The following is a 22,742-nucleotide window of genomic DNA, read 5'->3' on the forward strand; positions in this document are numbered from 1 at the left end:
AGTGAGAAAAACATTTGTTATAACTATCATCTGTTTTCCAAAAATTTATCTATTATTTACAAAGCATATACCAATAGTTAGGCTTTGGTTTCTGGTGAGATCAATTGAGAGTGAAGGATCATAGAATCTGACAATCTAAAAAAAAATAAATAAATAATTTTATAACCATAAACAAACATGAGTGGGAAGTTTGTCCGTGCTTCAAAGTATAGACATGTCTTCGGGCAAGCTGTCAAGAAGGAATTACAATACGAGAACGTTAGAGTCAGTGGTAATGCTTGGGATTCCAATATCATTAAGACCAATGGGAAATTTATCTCAGTCAATTGGAATGCTTCTGGTGGTGGTGCATTTGCCATCATACCTGTAGAAGAAGTAGGTAAATGTCCAGATCAAGTTCCTTTATTTAGAGGCCATACTGCTCAAGTTTTGGACACAGATTTCGATCCATTCAATGACCATAGAATCGTGTCTGCATCTGACGATTCCAAGATCGGGGTGTGGGAGATTCCACAAGATTATAGTTTCCGTGATTATAACGAAGAAACTATGGAAGATGATGATCCAAAACCTAAGGATATTTCTCCATTGAAATTTCTTTCAGGTCATACAAGAAAAGTCGGTCATGTTCTTTTCCATCCTTTAGCCCAAAATGTTCTTGCTTCCTCTTCGTTGGACTACACCGTAAAAATTTGGGATGTTGAATCTGGTGAGGCTAAAATTACCCTAAAACATCCAGATATGGTCACTTCAATGTCCTTCTCCTACGATGGACAATACCTAGCTACAGTCGCTCGTGATAAAAAATTGAGAGTTTGGGATATTAGAGAAGAAAAAATCGTCAGTGAAGGGGTTGCACATTCGGGAGCTAAAAACCAAAGAGTTGTTTGGCTTGGTAACTCAGATAGATTAGCTACTACAGGGTTTTCAAGATTATCCGACCGTCAAATCGGTATTTGGGATGCCTTCAATTTGGATAAAGGTGACCTAGGTGGCTTTTACAATGTGGACCAATCTGCAGGGATTTTGATGCCATTCTTTGACGATAGCAATAAAATCTTATACATTGCAGGTAAAGGGGATGGTAATATTCGTTATTATGAATTCCAAGATGATCAATTATATGAATTATCTGAATTTCAATCCACTGATCCACAAAGAGGGTTTTGCGTTGCTCCAAAGAGAATGGTCAATATTAGGGAAAATGAAATTTTAAAATGTTTTAAGACCGTTGTTGACCAAAGAATCGAACCTATTTCATTCTTTGCTCCAAGAAAGGCAGAAGTCTTCCAAGATGATATTTACCCAGATGCTCCTTCTGATAAACCAGCATTAACAGCCAATGAATGGTTTGCTAATGAAAAACAAGTAAATGGTCCTTTATTGGTAAGCATGAAATCCATTTATGAAAATACCGACCCGGTTATTGTTGAATCTAAGAAATTTACTAAAACAGAAAAGATAGAAAAAAAGGAAACGAATACATCAAAAGATTCCACTACCTCTTCCAAATCAAGTTCTAAAAATACTTCCAACAACACCTCACTATCTGCTTCACCAAAGAAATTTAACGATGATACACCAATTAAAAGTAGTATTGTATTGAACAATAATACTAACGATAAGAACTCTTTGAAAAACGCTTTGAAATCAGATAGTTCTGTAAATGAATTATTACAAAAATCATCAATGCTAGACGAAGTCAATGATGCAGAAGACCCTTCGAAGGGATCTTCAGAATGGAACGATGAAGATGATATTCCAAAGGACATCTCTCAAGTCAGCGAATCAGCACCAGAGAAAGAAAGTATCCCTGTATTAAAAAAGGAAGTTACTATTTCTCCAAAACCTGAACCAGTTTCAATTGCTAAAGATTCGATAGCTACTTCAAAGAAGGAAGAAGAACCAATTAATGTTTCCTCCCCATCCACACCTGCAAGCACGAAGTCTTTAGGCTTGAAACAGTCCGTTGAAAAATTATCAACTCTTGTTTTACACTTAGAAGATGTCATTAATAAACTAAACGAAGCAAATGCTGAAAAGGATGTTCGTCTGAAAGAATTAGAAGATAAGATTGATCAATTAATTAAGAAAAATTAGTGACCTTAATAATGCTACAATCGTTTAATTATTTTTTTTCTCTTTAAAAACTCACATATTTAAATATATATCCCTGGAGATATTGTTGTAATCTCAAATTGTATTCACACCCATATCAATATAAAAAGTATATTCTACAAATCATGAAGTTAAATATATCCTAACACATAAGCACATATATATATATATATATATAGATATATATGATATAGAATTATGTAGTGGAAAAACATTAGTGCTTAATTTATGCTCTGCTCATTCAGTTTTTGGATAACAATTTTACCATTTTCAGTCATCATCAATCAATGAAAAGTAATAGTTGAAATCTTAACGTCATTCTTTTCGTGCCCATTTAAAATTGAGGAACAAAAATAATGGAAAGCCTAAATTCTTGCCAATGTTTTAACATTGGCTTTTCTAAAACCATATAATAAATTTAACGTACCTATTTTTGTGACCACATTCGTGTGCCCTCTGGTATTTTCCGTTTCGGGTATATCAAAACCCGATTCCTACCGGAAGTTTTACGAAGAAACCTAACACGAAATCTTAATTAGCTATGTTTTTTTTTTAGATATGCTCCTAGCCGTTTTATATTTTTTTTTTTTTTTCTAATAGTACATCTATTAATACTAATTACTAAAGCAAATATAAAGATATATTAGAAATACGCATCAAAAGTAGCAATCAGTATTATTCATTAGAAATAATTTAAAACCTATCAGTTAGTTGTATCAATTACAATTATTATACTTTTTTTTTACTTTAGTTTGATAAGCCAAACTAATTTGTTATTCAAAAGTTAAATAGATAGATAAGTAGATAGATATACAGATCCAAAATAAAGCTTTATTCACTTTCTCGTATATACATTATATCTTTAATTTTGTGAATAAATTATTTACGAAGAAGTGTATTAAATTAAAAGAGAATAATAAGCTTTATATCACGACATCATTTTCTCCACAGATCTTTGGCTACTTACATTCCTTACAAATTTCAAGTTACTTTTCTTTTTATTTATTGCTCATTTTTGATTTTATTGAATCAACTATTTGAAATATCATCACCTCTATTTCTTACCATTTTAATTACATTTATTCGTTACATCATTATAGACTAGTATTCCTCTACAAATTATATTTAAGCACGCAATGACAGATATCACAAATAATAAAATATATGAAAATGCAAAGAAATTCTTGGAACCTATTGAAAATGTCTATTCAGGATCGAATGAAAGTATCCAGGAAGCTGCGTTATTGGGTGAATTATTAAAATTATTATCTGATTTGCCAGCAGATTTCCATTTGTTTTGTGATCCAATATTTGAGCCTATTTCAATTTTTTGTTTAACAATATTTTCATTTAATGAACAAGAAACAGTTAATTGGTTAAAAACTAAATTCAATCCGACTTTATCGTCATGTAATAATTGTGTTTTAAAATTTATAAGAGGTAAATGTAGAATGCTACAACATTTTGCCATACGAAGACATGTTCCCCATGAACATGTTTCAAAATTTAATGACATTGTATGCTCATGGAGATCTGAAGCTTTGATGCCAGTTCTAACAAGCATTGCCGTAAATGGTACAAGAATAGAAATTACTAAAAATGTGGAAACAGCATTATTTGAATGTTTATGCAATCCACACGTTCTAAGATTAAATTCAAAATTAAAGTCTGCTTTTAATGCAATTTTTAAATATTTTTATGTTTCAAAGCTACCATTATTAGATTTTGACCATCCGGATTCAATCAATACTTTTGTAGCTGGTGTAATATACTGCTTATGTGAAGGTACTGAGGAAGAAATTTTATGGGGTAGAAGTTTTGCAAAACGACTTTTATCTAAACAAGTGACCTTCAATTCAAAAACAATAACCTCTGATATTTTAGAAGAATTAAACATGCATTTTCTATTTTTACAAAACCCTTCAAATTGGAATGATGTAGTGATCTCTTTATTTTGGTCCAAATTAATTCCAATCTTTGCATTATTTGAAAAAGATGTATTTTCTGAGTATTTTGAAATCCCCAAAAACAAGATATCTTTAGAAAAGACACTCAAATTCCCAATTGAATCAATATTCAAATTATGGTACAACCATTTAAGTAGACCAAGTCGTGATAAACCAATTGAGTTTCTCCTAAGAGCACTTAATCTATTTTTAGATAAATGGAATTCAGAATTTTGGAAGAAATTAGAACCATATACTTTTCATAATTTATTAGATATTATTTTTGATAAGGCAATCTTTGCAACAAAGCTAATACGAATTCAAAATAACCCAATTCCTGACGATGACATTACCACAATGCTTTCTCATATGGGTTCAATTACAGATTTGGTTTCTTGGACATTGCCATTTTACAGCTCACTAACTTCTTCTAAAAGAATTCAAATGGTTAAAAAGGTTTCAATGTCATTTTTAAAAATTATGGTCAATTTTAAGGATTTATCATCAATTTCAAAGGCATGTTTAATTAATTCTTCAACTGCATTACTAAGGGCAGTCTTGTCTGTAAAAGAAGAAGAACGTTTATTATTATACCAGAAAGATAGCTTCGAAACCGTTCTTTATACCAAAACTGATTCACGTATTCTTTTAAATAATCCTCTTGTTCAAGATACTTTGCTACGGTCTATTTCTAAACCACTCGAATTATATCCAGGCTTAGGTGAATCTGCCACATCTGTATCAACTTCTGCAATGATGGTATTAACGAAAGCAATCAACTTCGATATTCTTCTTTTGTGTGAGTTTACTTATAAAATTTATAAGAATAAACCCATAGGAAGTGTATCATTTAATAAAACCTTAATTGAAAATCTTTCCCAAAGATTGGATCTATGCTCATTCCACGATGGACCTCTCTTGGCCAAGCAATTGTTAACGTCCCTAAGAAATATAAATGGTCTTTTAATTGTTCCTTCAAAGACAAAAGAGGCTAGTACAAATAATGAATATGTTGCTCAATTTTTATCATTCTCAACAAACTTAATTGAAAAATTTGGTGATGTCCTACCTCATGAATTAAAGAAAATTTTAAATGATGAACATGCGGCACAAGGTTTTTGGTCTTGTATATTTTCTGCCAACACAGATGTATATCAGACAACCACAAATATTTTATATGATACATTTGATGTTCAAGGTAGACTGGAAGGTATTCAAGCAATTTTAACTTTAAATTTAGACGTTCAATTACAGGCAATTAATAGCGTGCTTTCACAATTAATAAAATGTGAATTCTATGAACCATGTCCAAGAGCAATTAATATTTTGAAAGATATTATTGGATCATTTTTAGATCCTATATCGGGTATCTTTTCTAATTATGACACTCTGAAAAATGTATCTACTGAGTCTACACTAGTACAATTTTGGCAATTAATATGGTCCTTTTTAGATATGATATACCGTAGTACATTAACTTGGGCCACCCAATATGAATACTCTGAACTTGAAAACTTCACAAAAGATACACTAGATTTGAGTCGTTTATTGATTGATTCATTTAGAGAATATTCTGATATTCTAAAAGATCTTAACGCAGATTTATTTAAGTGGGTTTTTATCGCTTTTAAAAATATGCTGTATTGGCTAAGATTAAGCGACGAGGCTCTTTTAGAATCATGTGTAAGGTTAATCGTAAATACATCTGATATTGCTGTTGAAAAACATATTAAATTTAATGACGAAGTTGTAGAGATGATGGCAAAATATGGTTCCAAAGCCAAACGCTTTTCAAATAGACTTACAGATCAACAAACAGAGGAAATTCTTACAAAATCTAGACTATTCAATAAGCAAGTTACAGATGATATTGTCCATGAGAGTGAAGTGTATCATAAAGAAAAAGCAAAAGCTAAAGAAGTATCAGTAACTCTTGCAAATAAGACATCGTTACCTCAACAACATGAATCTAGGGCTGATATTTTACAGCGCAAGGCCACATCATCTTCTATCATGGGTCGCCCTAAGGCTACACAATCTAGAATTACGTCATTTGGAACTCTGCAACCTTCAAGTAGCATGACTTTGTCCAGATCAACCACAGTAAAACCTTTATCAAAAATGGAACTTGCTCGTAAACAACTGATGTCAAAAAGAGTTATACATCCAGCCAGTACTACCGTTTTCCACACAAAACCTCAAACACATAAACTTGATGAAAGTAGTAGTGAGGAAAGTGATGGAGATATAGAATCTGCGAGAGAACTATTTGCAACCGCTAAGTCAAAAACGAAAACTATTGAAACTGTTGACATGACCGGCAAAATAATACATAAACAAAATGCTGTTGATAGAGCCAAGCAGGAACAAGAATTTATGAGAAGAAGGCTGAATATCGATCTAAATCCATTATATGAATCAATCTTGCAATGGGAATTTACTAAATCTGATGATTATCCTGATACTATTAATGCACAGTCATTAAAACCTGTCAAGGATAAATTTTCTTCCGTAGTAGACTATCAAAATACCATGCGTCCCCTTTTACTATTAGAGTGCTGGCAAGGGTTATGCAACACTCGTGATAAAGAGGATTTTAGACCATTTAGCATAATCGTTGGGAATAGAACCGCAGTATCCGATTTTTACGAAGTTTATGCAAGTATTCCAAAACAAATGATTCAGGAGAGTTCAATTTCGGAATCTGATTTAATTGTTTTAGCTCATTTTCCAAATTTATATCCTAATCAAAAACTAACTAGTGATGATTTTAAGCATACGCCTGATACGTGCCTAGCTAAAATTAAATCTATGAAGAATGCAAAAGGTGAAAGAGTTGATATCACATTAAGAGTTCATAGAAATCATAGATTCTCTAAATTTTTAAGTCTAAGGACAGAAATCCACGCAATGAAAGTGATGCAAATGACAACTGTAGAAAGAGAATACACAACATTGGAGGGTCTAGAGTATTATGATCTTGTTAACCAAATTCTTGAAGCAAACCCTACACCACACGTAGAAGCCTCCCATGGCGAAATTGAGAGGGTTAAAGCAAATTATAAATTGAATACTTCACAAGCAGAAGCAATTGTAAACACTGTTTCCAACCCAGGATTTTCTTTAATCCAAGGTCCTCCTGGTACCGGTAAAACAAAAACTATTCTAGGTATCATAGGATATTTCTTATCTACATCTAAAATGGTTCCCAGCAATGTCATACGCGCTCCAGAAGGCGTAACTAACTCAGAAAGCAGCAAAGATAAATTATTGAAGAAACAAAAAATACTTATCTGTGCCCCAAGTAATGCTGCTGTGGATGAAGTTGTGTTGAGATTAAAAAGTGGTATATATGATAAAGATGGGAAACATTTTATTCCAAACCTAGTGCGTGTTGGTAGATCAGATGCTGTCAATGCAGCTATTAAAGATGTAACTTTAGAGGAATTGGTTGACAAAAGATTGGCAAAGAAAAACTATGAATTCTCTAATAATCCAGAACTCAATAAGACTTTTAACGAACAAGTTGCGAAAAGACGGCAATTACGTGAAAAGTTAGATAGAGAAAATGGCTCTGTAGAAAGTAAATTATCTACTGAAGATATTGCCAATTTACAAATCGAGATCAGACAACTAAGTAAAAATATTAATGAGCTAGGTAAACAGAGAGACGAGATAAGAGAACGTAACTCAATTAATTATAGAAATAGAGATCTGGATAGAAGAAATACTCAGGCTAGTATTTTGGCTGGTAGTGACATTATATGCTCTACCTTGTCAGGGTCTGCGCATGATGTTTTAGCATCTCTAGGTGTGCAGTTCGATACGGTCATTATTGATGAAGCTTGTCAATGTACTGAGTTATCTTCGATAATCCCTCTACGTTATGGTGGGAAACGTTGCATAATGGTTGGTGATCCAAATCAATTGCCACCTACTGTACTTTCAGGTGCTGCGTCAGATTTTAACTATAACCAATCCTTATTTGTTAGAATGGAGAAAAACACAAAGCCATATTTATTAAATGTTCAGTATCGTATGCATCCACTAATTAGTAGATTTCCTTCGAAGGAATTCTACAAACGCGAACTTAAAGATGGCCCTGATATGGAAAAGATTACAGCTCGACCTTGGCATTCCTTGGAGGCCTTAGGTCCATACAAATTTTTTGATATTGTTAGTGGAAAACAAGAACAAAATATTAAGACTATGTCTTATGTCAATCCTGAAGAAGTCAGGGTTGCAATAGAGTTGATTGATTATCTATTAAGACATTTTGAGAAGAAGGTTGATTTTACTGGTAAAATTGGTGTTATATCACCCTACAGAGAGCAGATGATGAAAATGAAGAGAGATTTTAATTCTTATTTTGGTGGGGTTATATCGACATATGTAGACTTTAATACTATCGATGGGTTTCAAGGTCAAGAAAAAGAAATTATATTATTATCATGTGTTCGTGCAGATGCTTCTAAAACAGGCGTCGGTTTTTTGAAAGATTTTCGTAGAATGAATGTTGCACTAACCAGAGCTAAATCAAGTATGTGGATTCTAGGTCATCATAAGTCGCTTTATAAAAATAAATTATGGAAGCATTTGATAGAAGATGCTCATAAACGTAATGCCCTAACTAGCGCTTGTTCTGGCTTTTTAAATATAAATAATGCTCAAGCACAGGCTATTTTGGATAGGCATAAGAACTCACATTCTTATTTGTCCAATGGATCAACTTCAACTAAGGATATAAGCTATCATAAAAGAAAATCCGATGATATGTTCCCTGAGCCAAAGAAATTTGCTAAATCTGAGAATAATGAGAAAATCGATCGAAGAGAAAGTAAAGACTCAGGAGTCACAAAAGAAGCTGTAGAAAAGAAAGAAAAGAAAGAAAGAAAAGAAAAGAGAGATAAAAAGAAAAGAAGGATAAAAGAAAAGAAGGATAAAAAAGACAAACGAAATAAAAAGGAGAAGAAGGAAAAAGCTAAAGATGGTCCATCTTCGACTACTGGAAATTCATCAAACACAGTAGCCAGTGGTACCAAAAAGAAATCTTCAATTTTTGGGGCTCCCTCTTTAGTTACTGAAATTATCGATACTAAAACTCGTGAAGACTCTAACAATGGTACTGTACCCAAAAAACACAAAAAAATTGATACCCGGCATGTTTCATTCTCAGATTCTGTGAAATATATACCTAATTCAGGGGAAGAAGATAAAGACGAATACATTCCTTCTGCGGCTACTGAACAATTTAAAAATGTTGAAAGGATCAGATCTCCTCCCTTGCCTACTGAACTTTCTAATACTGAAACTATCCCAAACATTGATGAAGAAGATGATTATACGCCTGTCATAAAGCAACAACCTACAAATAAGCCTAGTAATAACTTAACTCGTACTAATAGCAATGGCTCCAGATATAGTGGTTCCCATTTTATGGGTTCCGATAGCAATATCACCGGACCTATTACAAGTAGGTACAATCCTTGTGTACCTCAAATTGATTCAAACCCTGTGAGATATGGGAATGTTAGAAATAACGATGGCAGATACGTCTATGACAATACATCATATGGAATGAGACCGCCTATGAAACAGTTTGTAAAGCCTACAAATTCTGGTAGTTTCCCCCCATCAAATAATAATGGCGGGATGTCTTCTGATTATTACAAACGTAATGCTAATGATTTTAGCAGTACCACCTCATCTACTTATCCTAGCAATTATTCTCCTGTAGGAAATAACAATAATCCTTCCTCATATGACTACTCGAAACCAGGACCTCCACAACATTTATATCCTCCCAATAATTATCCCAATAATTCCAAGGGTAGTAGGAGCAGAGGGTCTAATTATTCTCCATTTATACCAAAAAGAAGGAGGCCACACGGTCCTTAAACAATTTAAAAATATAATCATTAACACAATAAAGATTACTAATTACAGAGATGTAAGAGGTGTATTACTATCTACTATGTACAAATATATATGAATGATGACTAATAAAGTTAAGTTCATTAAGGCCCATCATGCAATTAATCATTTTTTGTATTCTTTTCAGCTGATTTAAAAGAATCCAACTCAAAAGCGTCATTAATTTTTGAAGAAAATATGTTCTGGTCAGACAAGCCTGCAATTGTTTGTGATTTATTAACTAGTAGGAATGGAGGGCTTGAATTTCTTTTAGATTCTGATGATGATAGTTTAAGTGGAGAGGAAGTTGAAAATTGTAATTCTTCATTGGATAATACTTCGCATGCTCTCTGTAGGGTGGATTTTTCTTCAATAATTAATTTTTGGATGAGCTTGTCTGTATTTTGTCGTAGTAATATATGGAGATCTTCAATAGTGATGCTAATTGTAGAAATTATCTTAGAAATCCTCTCAGAATCTTGCAAATCCGCTTCCCGTAGTTTCCTTCGTAAATCATTTTCAAGAGCAGTTACATACTCGATACATTGTAGCCAGGAATCTCTGTTATCTACATACATTTTTGCATTTTCTTTATTTTCCACAAGTTGAGATTGAAAATATTCCAGTTTTACGTCGATAAATTCTATACTATGTGTATTCAATTGCGTCATATCTTCCAAAGATAAATTTGATATCGATGAAGAACCCGTTGTAAAATTGACAAGTTTTTGTGTTAATGAATTTGAATGTTCTTGTGGAATTGTAAACCCTATTGATTCCAAAATTTGTACCTTCTTTCTATAGATTTTCTCCACTTTTTTGTACAATTGATCAGTTTTATTTCTAATTTTCGAACTCTGTATTCTTAATTCCTTTTTAATAAAGGCGTAATCTTTCTGATAATTGGCTAATAGCTGTTGTAATGATGCTATATCGCTTTGAGCATTTTCTTGAGCTTTGTTAAGTAATGTAATGGAACTTAGTAATTGGTGTGACTGTGCATTGGAGGAGCTATCATTCAATCCTGATACAATTATTTCGTTGTTTAAATCATCCTTATCTATTAATTCGTCTTTTTCAGACGATGAAGTTGGTGTCGCAGAGCTTAGAGTTGTGTTATTAGCCCCAACTAAGCTAATATATTGGTTTAAATATCCACGGTAAGTTGAAGGAACCTCTATCGCCGTTGGATCAGAATTATTAACATTTTCGAAAGATGTTATATCAATTTTATCGTTTTCCCACGATGAAATTTTTTCTACTAATTTCTTTTCACTTTTTATTAAGCTACTTAAGTACTGTCTAGATTCCTTCAATAATTTAATCATTTCTCGAACTTCACCATCGTGGGTGATCATCATATTATTAAGGGTACATAGGTCATTAAAACATATTAAAATATCCTTCCTGCATTTATCTAAATGTAATGAGGATTCTTCTTCTGTTAATGCCTTTCTATGCAGTTCAATAAATCCTTGTAGCAAATTGAATATTTCAGCTTTTTGTATTTGTAATTCTTCTAAATTCATGATGACTATACGCACTGTTATTAAATTCTAATATAAATAGGCGGATGATATAGATCATTACAAACTGAAAAATATTATGCTCGCTTTTATTCAAAATAATTAATTTAAACATGGAGACTCCTAATTTTATCTAAATATTAAATTCTGGAGTTTTATAAAAGCTACCTCTAAAAAGGCGGATGGAACTCCGAAAATTATCATTCCTCACGGAAATATTTCTATTTTAATATACTTTACAGAAAGCACAAGTTGATTGTTAATCGTTCGTTACAAAGCAGAATTAAATATTATTCAAAAAATAGTAGAAAATAATGCATTTAAGCTATTAGAATATATAAAATTAAATAATATCCCTATAAAGAAATATTATATATTGTTAGAGCTTAAAAATCGGTTGTCTAAAAGAATATAAATAAAATAGATTATTGAGTCTTTATTAAGTGTCTAATAATTTTGATAGTAAATGTAATATAGTTATGTAATTTAATTACATCCTACCATTAATAAAATTTGAATTTACGTTAAGATTTACACCAGGCGATAATTGTCTAAATCTACTTGCAGCTACAACATTTTGGCTCTTCTTATGTTGAATTGGTGTATTAAATTTTTGATTAGTATGATTTATTAATCTTGAATTATTTGACATAGGGTACGCAGAGCCAACATCAATATTATTGACTGGCAAAAATTCATAAGACTTAGAGGTGGACCCAGTAAAATGAGAATGTCTTCTTGGTTTATTTGACTGTTGATATCTTGCATTCGAGATATTTGAATTAGGGATCATATTTGAACTCCTATTACCAACCCCACTTGTGTAACTCATATTTGAAATTTTACTGGTATTCATATTTGAATACATACCCGTATTTTCATTCCAATTATTATTACCATTGTATTGATAATTAGAATTGAATGAACCATTCGGTTCAATGTTGTAGCTGTTATTACTTTGATAAAATGGATTCCTAGAATTATTATTGTAACTATTATTGTAAGTATTGTAATTACTGTTCATGTTGTTGAAAGTGTTGCTATTCATATTGTTATTGATGGAGTTAATATTGAGATTATCGTTTATATTGTTGATCATATTGTTGTTCACAAGATTATCAAAATTGTTATTATCAAGATTATTAAACGAGTTACTAACACGCATATTGTTATACATGTTTCCATTCATATTATTGGAGTTCATGTTTCTCATGTTATACCTAGGATTTCTTAAATTGTTATTCATTATTAAAGTTCTGCTAGTTTTTTTAATTGGAGAATCATTCATATATTCGAACGTATTAGAGTTGTAACAGGGAGTGTTATTGGGGGGCATACTAATATTAAAATTATTATTGTTCACTTCATTATTTTCAACTTCGATTTCAGATTCAGGGGAATTATAAACCATTTCATTTGGATCCTTGTTTATGTATTCAGGTTCCATGTAGTATGTATTTCGAGTATTATACGGTGGAGATACATTAGAAATGTTACTAGTTTCATATGAAAGAGAGTCTGTATTATTTATGTTATTGATTGAATTTTCATTAAATGGATTTTTATTATTGTTATAATTTTGATTTGAGATATGGGCATTATTAGTACTAGTAATACATGTGGTACTATAACTGTTAACATTGTTGTAGTTATTCATATTAGTAAATGTATTTGGGCTACATTTACTTAAGGCATGATAAGAGTGTCGTTGTGGAAATGATGCAGGTCTTGAACTATTATTATTATTTGAATTGCCATCTGGGGATCCATTTGGTGAGTTAGTTCTATTAGAATTTGAATTTATTTTTACTAGAGAAGAATTCTGAGTAAATGCAGGATTATTGTTTTTTTTATCAATACCAAAGGATAACTCTGAAGTCGGGTTAGCTTTTATGTTATTTCTATTGAATTTGGAACTTGTAATTGAATTAGAATATAAATCCGAAGTTGAATTAAAATTAGTTTTCCCCGTATTATGTAATTTCGAATAAACGATCTTTTTATCTACATCTTTAAAAGTGGGATAAATTGTTTGTGAGTTCGATAACTTGTATGAATTTACTGAATAAGGGTTAACTAAATCAGGTGCAGACTGAGTGGATGAGTGATTCATATATGTGAATGTTTCAGGATCGTCAGATAAATATTTAATAGGCTTATTTGTTTCTACTTGTTGCTTTTTAGGAGATGATGTTGAAGGTAAGTTTGAGGTTGAACTTGAATAATGTGAATATCTTTTCAAATTTCTTTTTAACTTTGATGGAGAAACCTTAACATCATCATCATTACAAATATTTAAAATTGACACTAACAGATCATTAATTTTCTCACCTACATATGGTAAAGACCATGAAAAAACATCCATAAAATCAGGTAATAGATAAGGATGAGGAGATTTTTCAAACTGATTAATATTTAGAGTGTCATTTTCGATCTTTAATATAGCGGCTTTATTATCAAAAGAATCCAAATAATTTGGGGCACTAAAAATCGTTAGCATACTTGGGAAATCATATTCTTTTGTATTCTTATACATTCTATAGCCTAGATCTTGCGCTTCATGTGCTCTAATGATTGATAATAAATTATTTTTCTTCAAGAACTCACATACAGCTTTATAAGTGAAGCAAACTGAACAACCTCTTGATTCATTTGGAACGAAAAAAATATCTCCATCAGCAGTAATTTCACCATTTGTATCGATTGATTCAATGGTAGTGATGTTCAAAGAAGAGTCTTGCATGTTAGTTGTATCTACAGTTGTATCGTTATTTATTCTTGAATTGTCGTTTTCGTTTGAATTAGAATTATTAGCATCATTTTCTTCATCATCTTCATCATCAGTTGGAGCATCATCATAGTCTTCAGTTGGGTCAGACCAAACTAAATCACATAATAACCCGCTTGACGGAATCTCAACGAATCTATTAATGTTATTGATATCATCGAGATAATTCAAATCTGGACCTATACCACCATGAACACAAAAATATTTTTCATTTACCACAGCGGCAATAGGTAAATGATTAAATGATTTACAACATAAATCATATACGTTTGGATCATCATTTTGATTTCCAGGAATAGTTGAATTACGATTATTATTATTAGTGGTAGCATTAGTAGTATTTGTTGTATTTGCATTTAAATTTGTTTTATATTTATAATTCATTTCATTTTTAAAAGTAAAGAAGCTTGTTAAATGAGCAGATTCGTGATTACCTCTTAATAGGTAAAAATTATTTGGGAAATTTAATTTTAAAACATACAAATAAACTAAAACTTCGATGGAAAAATAGCCACGATCCACATAATCACCCAAGAATAAATATGTAAAATCTTCGAAATTAAAATCATTGATTTCAAATAATTTTAAAAGATCGAAAAATTGGCCATGAATATCTCCACAAATAATGATTTTATCCATTAAATCATCTGCACTATTCAAATCTTGCTCTACAGTAGTATCCACGGATTGCAGATCCAATGTTTGATTGTTTTTATTTGATGTATTAATCTTTAAAAGATTGGGTTCAGTTTCTAATAAAGAGATCAATTGATTCAAGATAATTTTTAATTGATCATCAGATAATTTTCCTTGTTGCATGAAATGATTTTTAATAACATCTGGTCTAGGTAAATTTGAATTATTAAAATCAAAAATGTCTTCATTTTTCAAAATAGTATTATTAATTAAAGGTACTGAGGTAATAGGTCTTGAATCAGTTTTGATCTTTCTACCATCTGGAAGAGTATAAATGTTTGATCTGATTGTGTTTTTTTTAGAATCAATCATTGTAGGTACTGATTGACTAGTGACGATTTTTAATTTTTCTTTATCTTTATCCTTTTGAAATAAGGAAAAAGAAGTAGTACGTCTATGCGGCATTACGAGACTGTGGTTTTATATATATAATTATATATATATAAATGTATGTATTGATGACAGTAATTCTAATAATTGATAATATGGGTTAATCTATCCAAAAAAAAAAAGATCCTTTTTAGTTATTTTATTTTAATAATTAAGTAGTATAGCAGAAGGTGTAAACGTGCAGTCGAAAGGAAAGAATAAAGAAATTTTAAAAGTAACAAATTTCGAATCAAGTTTTAGAAGCTAGTATTTATTCAAAAGAAAAAGGGAAGAATAAAAACTCTCGACAATATACAGGAAGCCCAAAGAACATAAAAAAAACAATTAAATGACAACATTGAATGGGTCTAGATCGAATCAAGAAAATTAAATCGAGATGAGACTAAAGGAGATGGGTACGAAAGTGCAATAAGAAATCAAAGCTTACATAATACGTCTCTGCAATTTTCTTTATTGTATACTCCAAAAAGAGGCTTAATTAAACAATTGTATTTTAATATAAACTAATCTAATAGATGAGAAAGGTAAATAGTATTAAACTAAAGAAGCATCTAAAACCCATCAATTGGGGTTGGAAAAAGTATAATTTATTCAAAGTTAAAAGTAACAAAGGACTAGTCAAGCAATTCACCAAAAATCAAGAGTGGCTGTAATAAAATATCTCACGTAATTGCTTAAAACAGGTAATATTATTGGAAGTTAACGAAAAAGGAATTAAATTGAACTGAAAAAATACAATAGAAATAGTAATCAAATAAGCCGTCCTTTGAGATAAAAATAGATTAGATCGAGCCAAGAATGTTGGATCTTAATTTACTCACTATTTATTCCAATTTAAATTAATTGGCCAGTACTACGATTACTTCTTCAAGCCACTTGTCATCTGCAGATTTCTTCATTTGGAAATATAATGTACCAGATTACGCATTTCCCAATCCCGTAATGCGGCGCGAAAATAGAAATTGATTACCAAACTTGGTAAATAATCAATGAGAGACTGCTACGTGATCTCTGTGTACAACTGTATTAGGAAACTGTAATTTCGTGTCGACAGAGAGATGCGGCAGGCAACAAATCTCGTGACCTGATTTGTGGTAACCCTGATGAGAAAGGGTTAGCGAAAGTGGTAAGAAGGGTTATATGGAATTTTGAGTTTGGGGAGAATCGAACTTAAGATTTTGACGCTAAGAACATTACCTTATGAGGGAATAACCATAATAGGAATTAAAGAGAATATTGGAAAAAAATTTTATTTACGGTTTCCATTTGTAAAAAAAANAAAAAAAAAAAAGAAAGATATATACAGAGGCTATTAGAAATCGATGAGGTAAGCGCCAAGTCTAGTTAAGAAAATAATAGAATAGTTAAAACAAAAATCGAAAAGAAAATGAACAATTCGCAATTCGATGTTAGTGATTTTGTAGAGGCTTCAAAGGGCAAGACTTCATTGAAATTTCAAGATGCTAAACAGCAAGGTAAATTTGAATTAGGTGTTACCATGATGATATATAAATGGGAAGCATTGGATATTGCTGTGGAAAATCAATGGGGTGGTCTTGAATCTAGTGAAAAGAGAGATTGGCTTAATGGTGTGGTTATAGAGGCATTTATGAATGAGAAAATCATTGATGTAGAATATATTGAAGAAATACTTTTAAATGCCATGATTGATGAATTTGACGTCAATGTGGAAGATGACTCAGCTTTACCAATTGCAGCAGGTATTATTGAATTATACAAACAATGTGATCGAATGGATTATGCCACCATTGATGATTTATATTCCAAGTATCTGATAAAACAAGAACAGAAAAAAAATTCTCCTACTTCTCGTGCTAATATCCATATCAACAATGATCCATTAAATCCTGATATATCTTCATCTGAAGAAGAGAGTGAAAATGAGTTAGAACCAGAAGATATGGATGTCGATATGGAAGATAGTAATGATTATAAACCTCCTGCACCAGTAGTAGATGATGATGGGTTCGAATTAGTTCAAAAGAAGGGGAAAGGCAGGAGACATTAGAACGAGTAGATGATGAGCGTTTAAACTTTTGTATAGTAATTATTTATTATTATTTCTTTTTTTTTTTTAGAATGTATAAAAGCCCTATTAATGTCTCGAAGTTCATTTGATAAAGAATAGTTGGGGATATTAGAAGAACTATACATAATATATGTAAAAAAAGAATTATATATCAATGTATATTACAAAAAATTTTTTTAAAGAGAGTATGCTAAAATGCTAAAAATGCTAAGGGGTAGTAGTGAGGGAATAAATAAAAAGATACTGGATGAAAAAAAGTATAAAAAAAAAAACGTAACAGAGTAAAGGGTAAAAAAAGTCTTTTTTCTAGTCTAATACATGTCTTCATCATCTTCATCTTCATCCTCATCTCTTCTTCTCTTTGGTTTAGAATCTTCATCGAAAGAAGTCATTGCGTTATTTGGAGTCTGTTGTTCTTTGCTAGAGACGGTTGATAAGTCCCATGTTTCCAAATTAGAATTAGAAAACGATGAAGTTGTTCTTTGTTTCATTGATATCATAGGTGGATTGTTCTTCAAATTATTTGGTAATTCTTCTCTCTTGTAGCCTGGAACTATCTTAGAAGTGTAATTGTTTAAATTAGACAAATAACTGGCATTAATCGATTGTCTAACTCTCATTCCAGCACTCATCACTTCATCATGGTGTTTACTTCTAAATTGGGCAGATGACGGGATCGATGGTGAAATACGGCTTTGTTTCATATTTTCTCCATCTGCAGATTGTTGTGCTAAACTGTTTGAATTGTAAGTGTCCATTTTGACAATATATGTGTGGATGCGTGTGTGTGTGTGTGTGTGTGTGTGTGTGTGTATTAGTAGCTTTGAATATATATTTATATATATATTTATTAGTATATATATCTTAAGGGTATAGGTATATATTGAAACACAAACTTTAATACTTAAATAAGCGTCTCGAACCCATACATTCACATGCAACAAGCTTTGTTTATATAGCCATCAGTCTTTGTTTATAAATCTGTACATTTCTTAGACAGGTGTTGGCTTACTCATTGCCCGTGGTGAAACTTCCATAATCCGTATCTGTTTTGGGCAAACTCGAAAACACGGCACTCCCGAATTTTTGCTGAGAACTATTACGCGTTAATTACCCTGCCTGTATAAACTTGGTGCACGGATAAAACACGAGGGTGTCCTGGTTGTCACGTGGTAATTTTAGAATCACGTGGTGTTTTGTGTCAGGAGCACTTTCACGTCATTAAAAACGGTGTCACAAAAAATTAAGAAAAAAAAAGAAAAAACTAGAAAATAGAAAAAGAAATAAAAGGCATTGGGGTAGGTAATACGGCTGACGAATTAGGGGGGATCAGATTCCGATTTAGGGAGATAAAGGCTGGGGTAATTTTCTCAGATCTGGGGTATTTAAGGGCGTTGACATGGAGATTTGCCAAGGATATGCAGATCTTTCCGATTTGTTCTTGGTCTGGCTAAATAATAGCATAGTTAGTATTCCATACATATATACAAACGTGAATATATATAAGTGCGAAGATATATAAATATTAAAAGCATACATTTTTTTTCATAGTACAGAATGTCAAACGAGTTTAAACAGTTATCCACCACCCAAGCAATTCAATATGAATCGGAATATGCCGCTCATAATTACCATCCTTTACCAGTAGTCTTCTCTAAAGCACAAGGATGTGTCATAAATGATCCCGAGGGAAAATCATACTTGGATTTTCTTTCTGCTTATTCTGCTGTTAATCAAGGTCATTGTAATCCAAGAATCATAAACGCATTGATTGATCAAGCAAAGAATCTAACTTTATCAAGTAGAGCGTTTTATAATGATGTCTTCCCAGTTTTTGCTTCCAAGATCACTAGTCTCACTGGGTTTGAGTGTGTCCTTCCAATGAATACTGGTGCTGAAGCTGTAGAAACATCTTTTAAGTTGGTTAGAAAATACGGTTATGAAGTAAAAAAAATCCCTCAAGATAAGGCAATCATTATAGGTGCACGCGGTTGTTTCCATGGAAGAACTTTGGGTGCTTTATCGCTATCTGATGATCCTCAAGCCACAGATGGGTTTGGTCCATTAGTTCCAGGGTTTGTTTCATTAGAATATGGTAATTATAATCAATATAAAGAATTCTTAGAGAGTGATAAGGGGAAATATGTCACTGCAATTTTATTAGAACCAATTCAAGGAGAAGCTGGTGTGGTAGTCCCACCTTTAGATTTTTGGCCAAAAATAACAGAATTATGTCGTAAGCATGATGTATTGTTAATTGCTGATGAAATTCAAACAGGTCTTGGTAGAACTGGGAAACTAATGTGTTGGCAAAATTATACTACTGAAAAACCAGATGTTGTCTTATTAGGTAAAGCACTATCAGGTGGTACTTTACCTGTTTCATGTGTTTTGTCTTCAAAGAAAATTATGAATGTATTTACACCAGGCACTCATGGCTCCACATTCGGTGGTAGTGCCCTGGCTTCAAGAGTTGCCATTGAATCTTTAAATGTAATCATTGATGATCATTTAATCGAAAATTCAGAAAAATTGGGTAAAATTTTCAAAAATCAATTAAGTGTTATTCAAAAAAATGATGCGAATAATATTATTACTGAAATTCGTGGGATGGGACTCTTGATGGCCATTGTAATTGATTCAAAAAAGGCAAATAATAGAACAGCTTGGGATTTGTGTCTATTATTGAAAGAAAATGGCCTATTAGCAAAGCCAACACATGATAATATTATTAGATTAGCTCCTCCTCTAATCGTTACAGAAAAACAAATCTTGGAAGCATCTGTAATTATTGAAAAATGTTTGAAATTATTACCCAACGTACCAATTTCAGGTGATTAATAATTGCAATTTACATATTAAAATAATATACTACGAAAATAATAATAATAATCATAATAAAGTATATCTCTATATAAAAAAAANAAAAAAAAAAAAATTAAATTTAAATACTGCTTAAATGTTATGTCTCTATTAAGTAGTGGCAGTGGTGTTAGAACCAGCTGAATGTGGGAAGAAGCTAGATACAGTCATGGACATGTCATTTATAATCTTATTCATGCTATTGTTCATAGAATTTTCATCTTTTTCAATATATTCAGCCTCATATATAATATCTCTAGTAGCAAGTTCCAATTCTAATTCACTCCAATAATTAATAACTTTTTCGGATTCCTCAACTGGGCAAATATTACTTAATTCTTCAATGATTTCTAGTTTTGTAATTATGATATTGATTGGTAATTCATCACTACTCTCATTACGGCTATTATCACCATAATTATTGATGTCAAACCATTTAGGATCGGTAAATTTAACAAATAAATAAATAGTTTCCCAATATTTCTGATATGATTCCGCTTGATAATTTGCAAATAAATCTTGGATCATTTGATATGCAAAATTAAAATCAAAATTCTTTAAGGAATTAATAATTTGTAGATTAATAATTTCAATTCTTTCATCATTGGTAATTTCAATCTGAAGATTATTGTAAACTTTTTCATTAAAAATCTCAAATTCCTTATAAAGGCCATTGTTATTTTCTAACATTTTAGAAATAATTTTAATTGGCTCTTGTTTATATTGAATTATATCAATAGGTTTAATTGAGTATTTGCTCAATTCATAACAATTATTAACTAATTGCCTTAAATAATGGTATTCGTTGACTTCTTTGCGGTGTTTTAATATAGTTAATATTTTTTCAATATTAAGCATTTCTACATTTTTCTTTGTACCATCATTATTAAATTTTTTAATTGTTTTCCAATAATATTTAATAACAATATCGTTAATTTGAGAATCTTCATCAGAATGGCTACCTAAAATATCCCCAACGAGATCAAATTCCCTATAATTCATTAAAATATCAATTACTAATCTTTCAATTTCCTCTGTAGTTTCAAATTTGTTAAATACAAATTTAATGTCTTTAATATTTTCAGAATTGGTAATTAATTTCTCAATTCTAAAACTATAACCGTTTTTCATTAAATTTTCCAAGAATTCAGTGAATTTTGATACCTGTTGTTCTTTATTATTATTCTCTATTGTATCATTAATTTCATCAATAGTATAAGTTATGTCATTATGAAAAATATTTTCAATAATTCTTAATATTTTCTTAATTTTGAAGCAGTTACCATATTTCTTTGCTTCAATATTATGATCAATTCTTATTATTAATTCATTAATTTCTTTAGTACCTTTAAATTGCGTAATTAGCCATTTGTTATTTTTGAGAATTATATCCAAAGAATTAGTTTGGAATTTAGAATTGATGGATGTTAATTCATCAAGATTACCAAAAAAACTACGGATCTCTTCATTTATCTCGATAAATAAACTTTTAAATCGTTGATAATCACTTAAATTATTAATTTGAATTTTATCAGAATTAAAAAAAGATTCTAAATATAAGTCGAAGCAATTATTATACCTAATGTATGGGAATAATTCATTAACTATAGTTTCTTTTTTCAGAGTTTCTTGCGAATTTAAAATCATATTAATTACATCCTCAGTTTTAAGATTTTCAAACTCTTGAATTTTTAGAGTTTTATTTAATCTTTGGTTAATATAATATAATGGATAAATTGTACCATTAATCCAATTAAAAAAAATTGAATGGCTTTGATCATTAATTGGCTTATCCCGGAATACTTTTAAGCTCCATAACGTTCTATTAAAAATTGTATCCATTGGATAAAAGTTATTCACAAGAATAATACGATTTTTTAACCAAGTGTATTTTAAACTTAGTTCAGTATTCAAAACATCTAAAGAGCCCTTCAAAGTTTGAATTACTGACAGCTTTGTATTGATATAATCAACCATATGGTCATATCTTTCATTGAGGCAATTGTGATCACTTTCAATAATTGATATTAGTTCTTCATTATTTTTCAGAATATTGACAACCAAATCTGCAGGATTTCTATAAATATCATCGCCATCATAACTTCTAATTAAATCACTATCATCTGTCATTTCTTCGTCATCTGTGAATAAAAACTTGAGATTCGATGGATCGTCTAATTCAGGCCATAATACACACACTATATTTAATTTTTCAACAAAATTCACACCGTTGACCTTTTCATTCTTCAAGATAATCTTTAAATTAAGAGAATCACCTCTCGAAGCAAATATGCATGTCAATAAGTATAATTGTTTTTCTATCATTTATCTTGAAAAAATATGTTACTTCTATTAAAGTCGAATAAATAATTAATTTAACTATATCTATATTACTCTATAGTTTGTAATATATATTTAGGATAACAATAGAATGGCTTTTGGATGTTGATTCG

At 30.9% G+C, this 22,742-nt stretch overlaps 8 protein-coding genes across 8 annotated transcripts; 4 read left to right on the top strand and 4 right to left on the bottom strand.

Moving 5' to 3' along the window:
- Positions 1-177: 177 nt before the first annotated feature.
- TBLA0G02090 (uncharacterized protein) lies at positions 178-2,100 on the top strand (the record flags this gene model as incomplete). Its single annotated transcript, XM_004181622.1, has 1 exon — positions 178-2,100. One exon carries the CDS (start codon positions 178-180, stop codon positions 2,098-2,100), a length of 1,923 nt encoding a protein of 640 aa, XP_004181670.1.
- Positions 2,101-3,254: 1,154 nt separating this feature from the next.
- SEN1 (DNA/RNA helicase SEN1) lies at positions 3,255-9,962 on the top strand (the record flags this gene model as incomplete). Its single annotated transcript, XM_004181623.1, has 1 exon — positions 3,255-9,962. The coding sequence occupies one exon, from the start codon at positions 3,255-3,257 to the stop codon at positions 9,960-9,962; it is 6,708 nt and encodes a 2,235-aa protein (XP_004181671.1).
- Positions 9,963-10,099: 137 nt separating this feature from the next.
- On the bottom strand, positions 10,100-11,506 carry ATG23 (Atg23p; the record flags this gene model as incomplete). Its single annotated transcript, XM_004181624.1, has 1 exon — positions 10,100-11,506. One exon carries the CDS (start codon positions 11,504-11,506, stop codon positions 10,100-10,102), a length of 1,407 nt encoding a protein of 468 aa, XP_004181672.1.
- A 487-nt stretch (positions 11,507-11,993) lies between these two features.
- Positions 11,994-15,392, bottom strand: TBLA0G02130 (uncharacterized protein; the record flags this gene model as incomplete). The annotated part of the gene is made up of 1 exon (XM_004181625.1): positions 11,994-15,392. The coding sequence occupies one exon, from the start codon at positions 15,390-15,392 to the stop codon at positions 11,994-11,996; it is 3,399 nt and encodes a 1,132-aa protein (XP_004181673.1).
- Positions 15,393-16,764: 1,372 nt separating this feature from the next.
- Positions 16,765-17,406, top strand: TSR2 (Tsr2p; the record flags this gene model as incomplete). Its single annotated transcript, XM_004181626.1, has 1 exon — positions 16,765-17,406. One exon carries the CDS (start codon positions 16,765-16,767, stop codon positions 17,404-17,406), a length of 642 nt encoding a protein of 213 aa, XP_004181674.1.
- A 332-nt stretch (positions 17,407-17,738) lies between these two features.
- DIF1 (Dif1p) lies at positions 17,739-18,185 on the bottom strand (the record flags this gene model as incomplete). Its single annotated transcript, XM_004181627.1, has 1 exon — positions 17,739-18,185. One exon carries the CDS (start codon positions 18,183-18,185, stop codon positions 17,739-17,741), a length of 447 nt encoding a protein of 148 aa, XP_004181675.1.
- Positions 18,186-18,984: 799 nt separating this feature from the next.
- Positions 18,985-20,268, top strand: CAR2 (ornithine-oxo-acid transaminase; the record flags this gene model as incomplete). The annotated part of the gene is made up of 1 exon (XM_004181628.1): positions 18,985-20,268. The coding sequence occupies one exon, from the start codon at positions 18,985-18,987 to the stop codon at positions 20,266-20,268; it is 1,284 nt and encodes a 427-aa protein (XP_004181676.1).
- A 132-nt stretch (positions 20,269-20,400) lies between these two features.
- On the bottom strand, positions 20,401-22,614 carry SEC39 (Sec39p; the record flags this gene model as incomplete). The annotated part of the gene is made up of 1 exon (XM_004181629.1): positions 20,401-22,614. One exon carries the CDS (start codon positions 22,612-22,614, stop codon positions 20,401-20,403), a length of 2,214 nt encoding a protein of 737 aa, XP_004181677.1.
- Between the last annotated feature and the right edge of the window lie 128 nt (positions 22,615-22,742).

Source organism: Henningerozyma blattae, chromosome 7, assembly GCF_000315915.1.
Source record: "Henningerozyma blattae CBS 6284 chromosome 7, complete genome".
Classification (NCBI taxonomy): Eukaryota; Fungi; Ascomycota; class Saccharomycetes; order Saccharomycetales; family Saccharomycetaceae; genus Henningerozyma; species Henningerozyma blattae.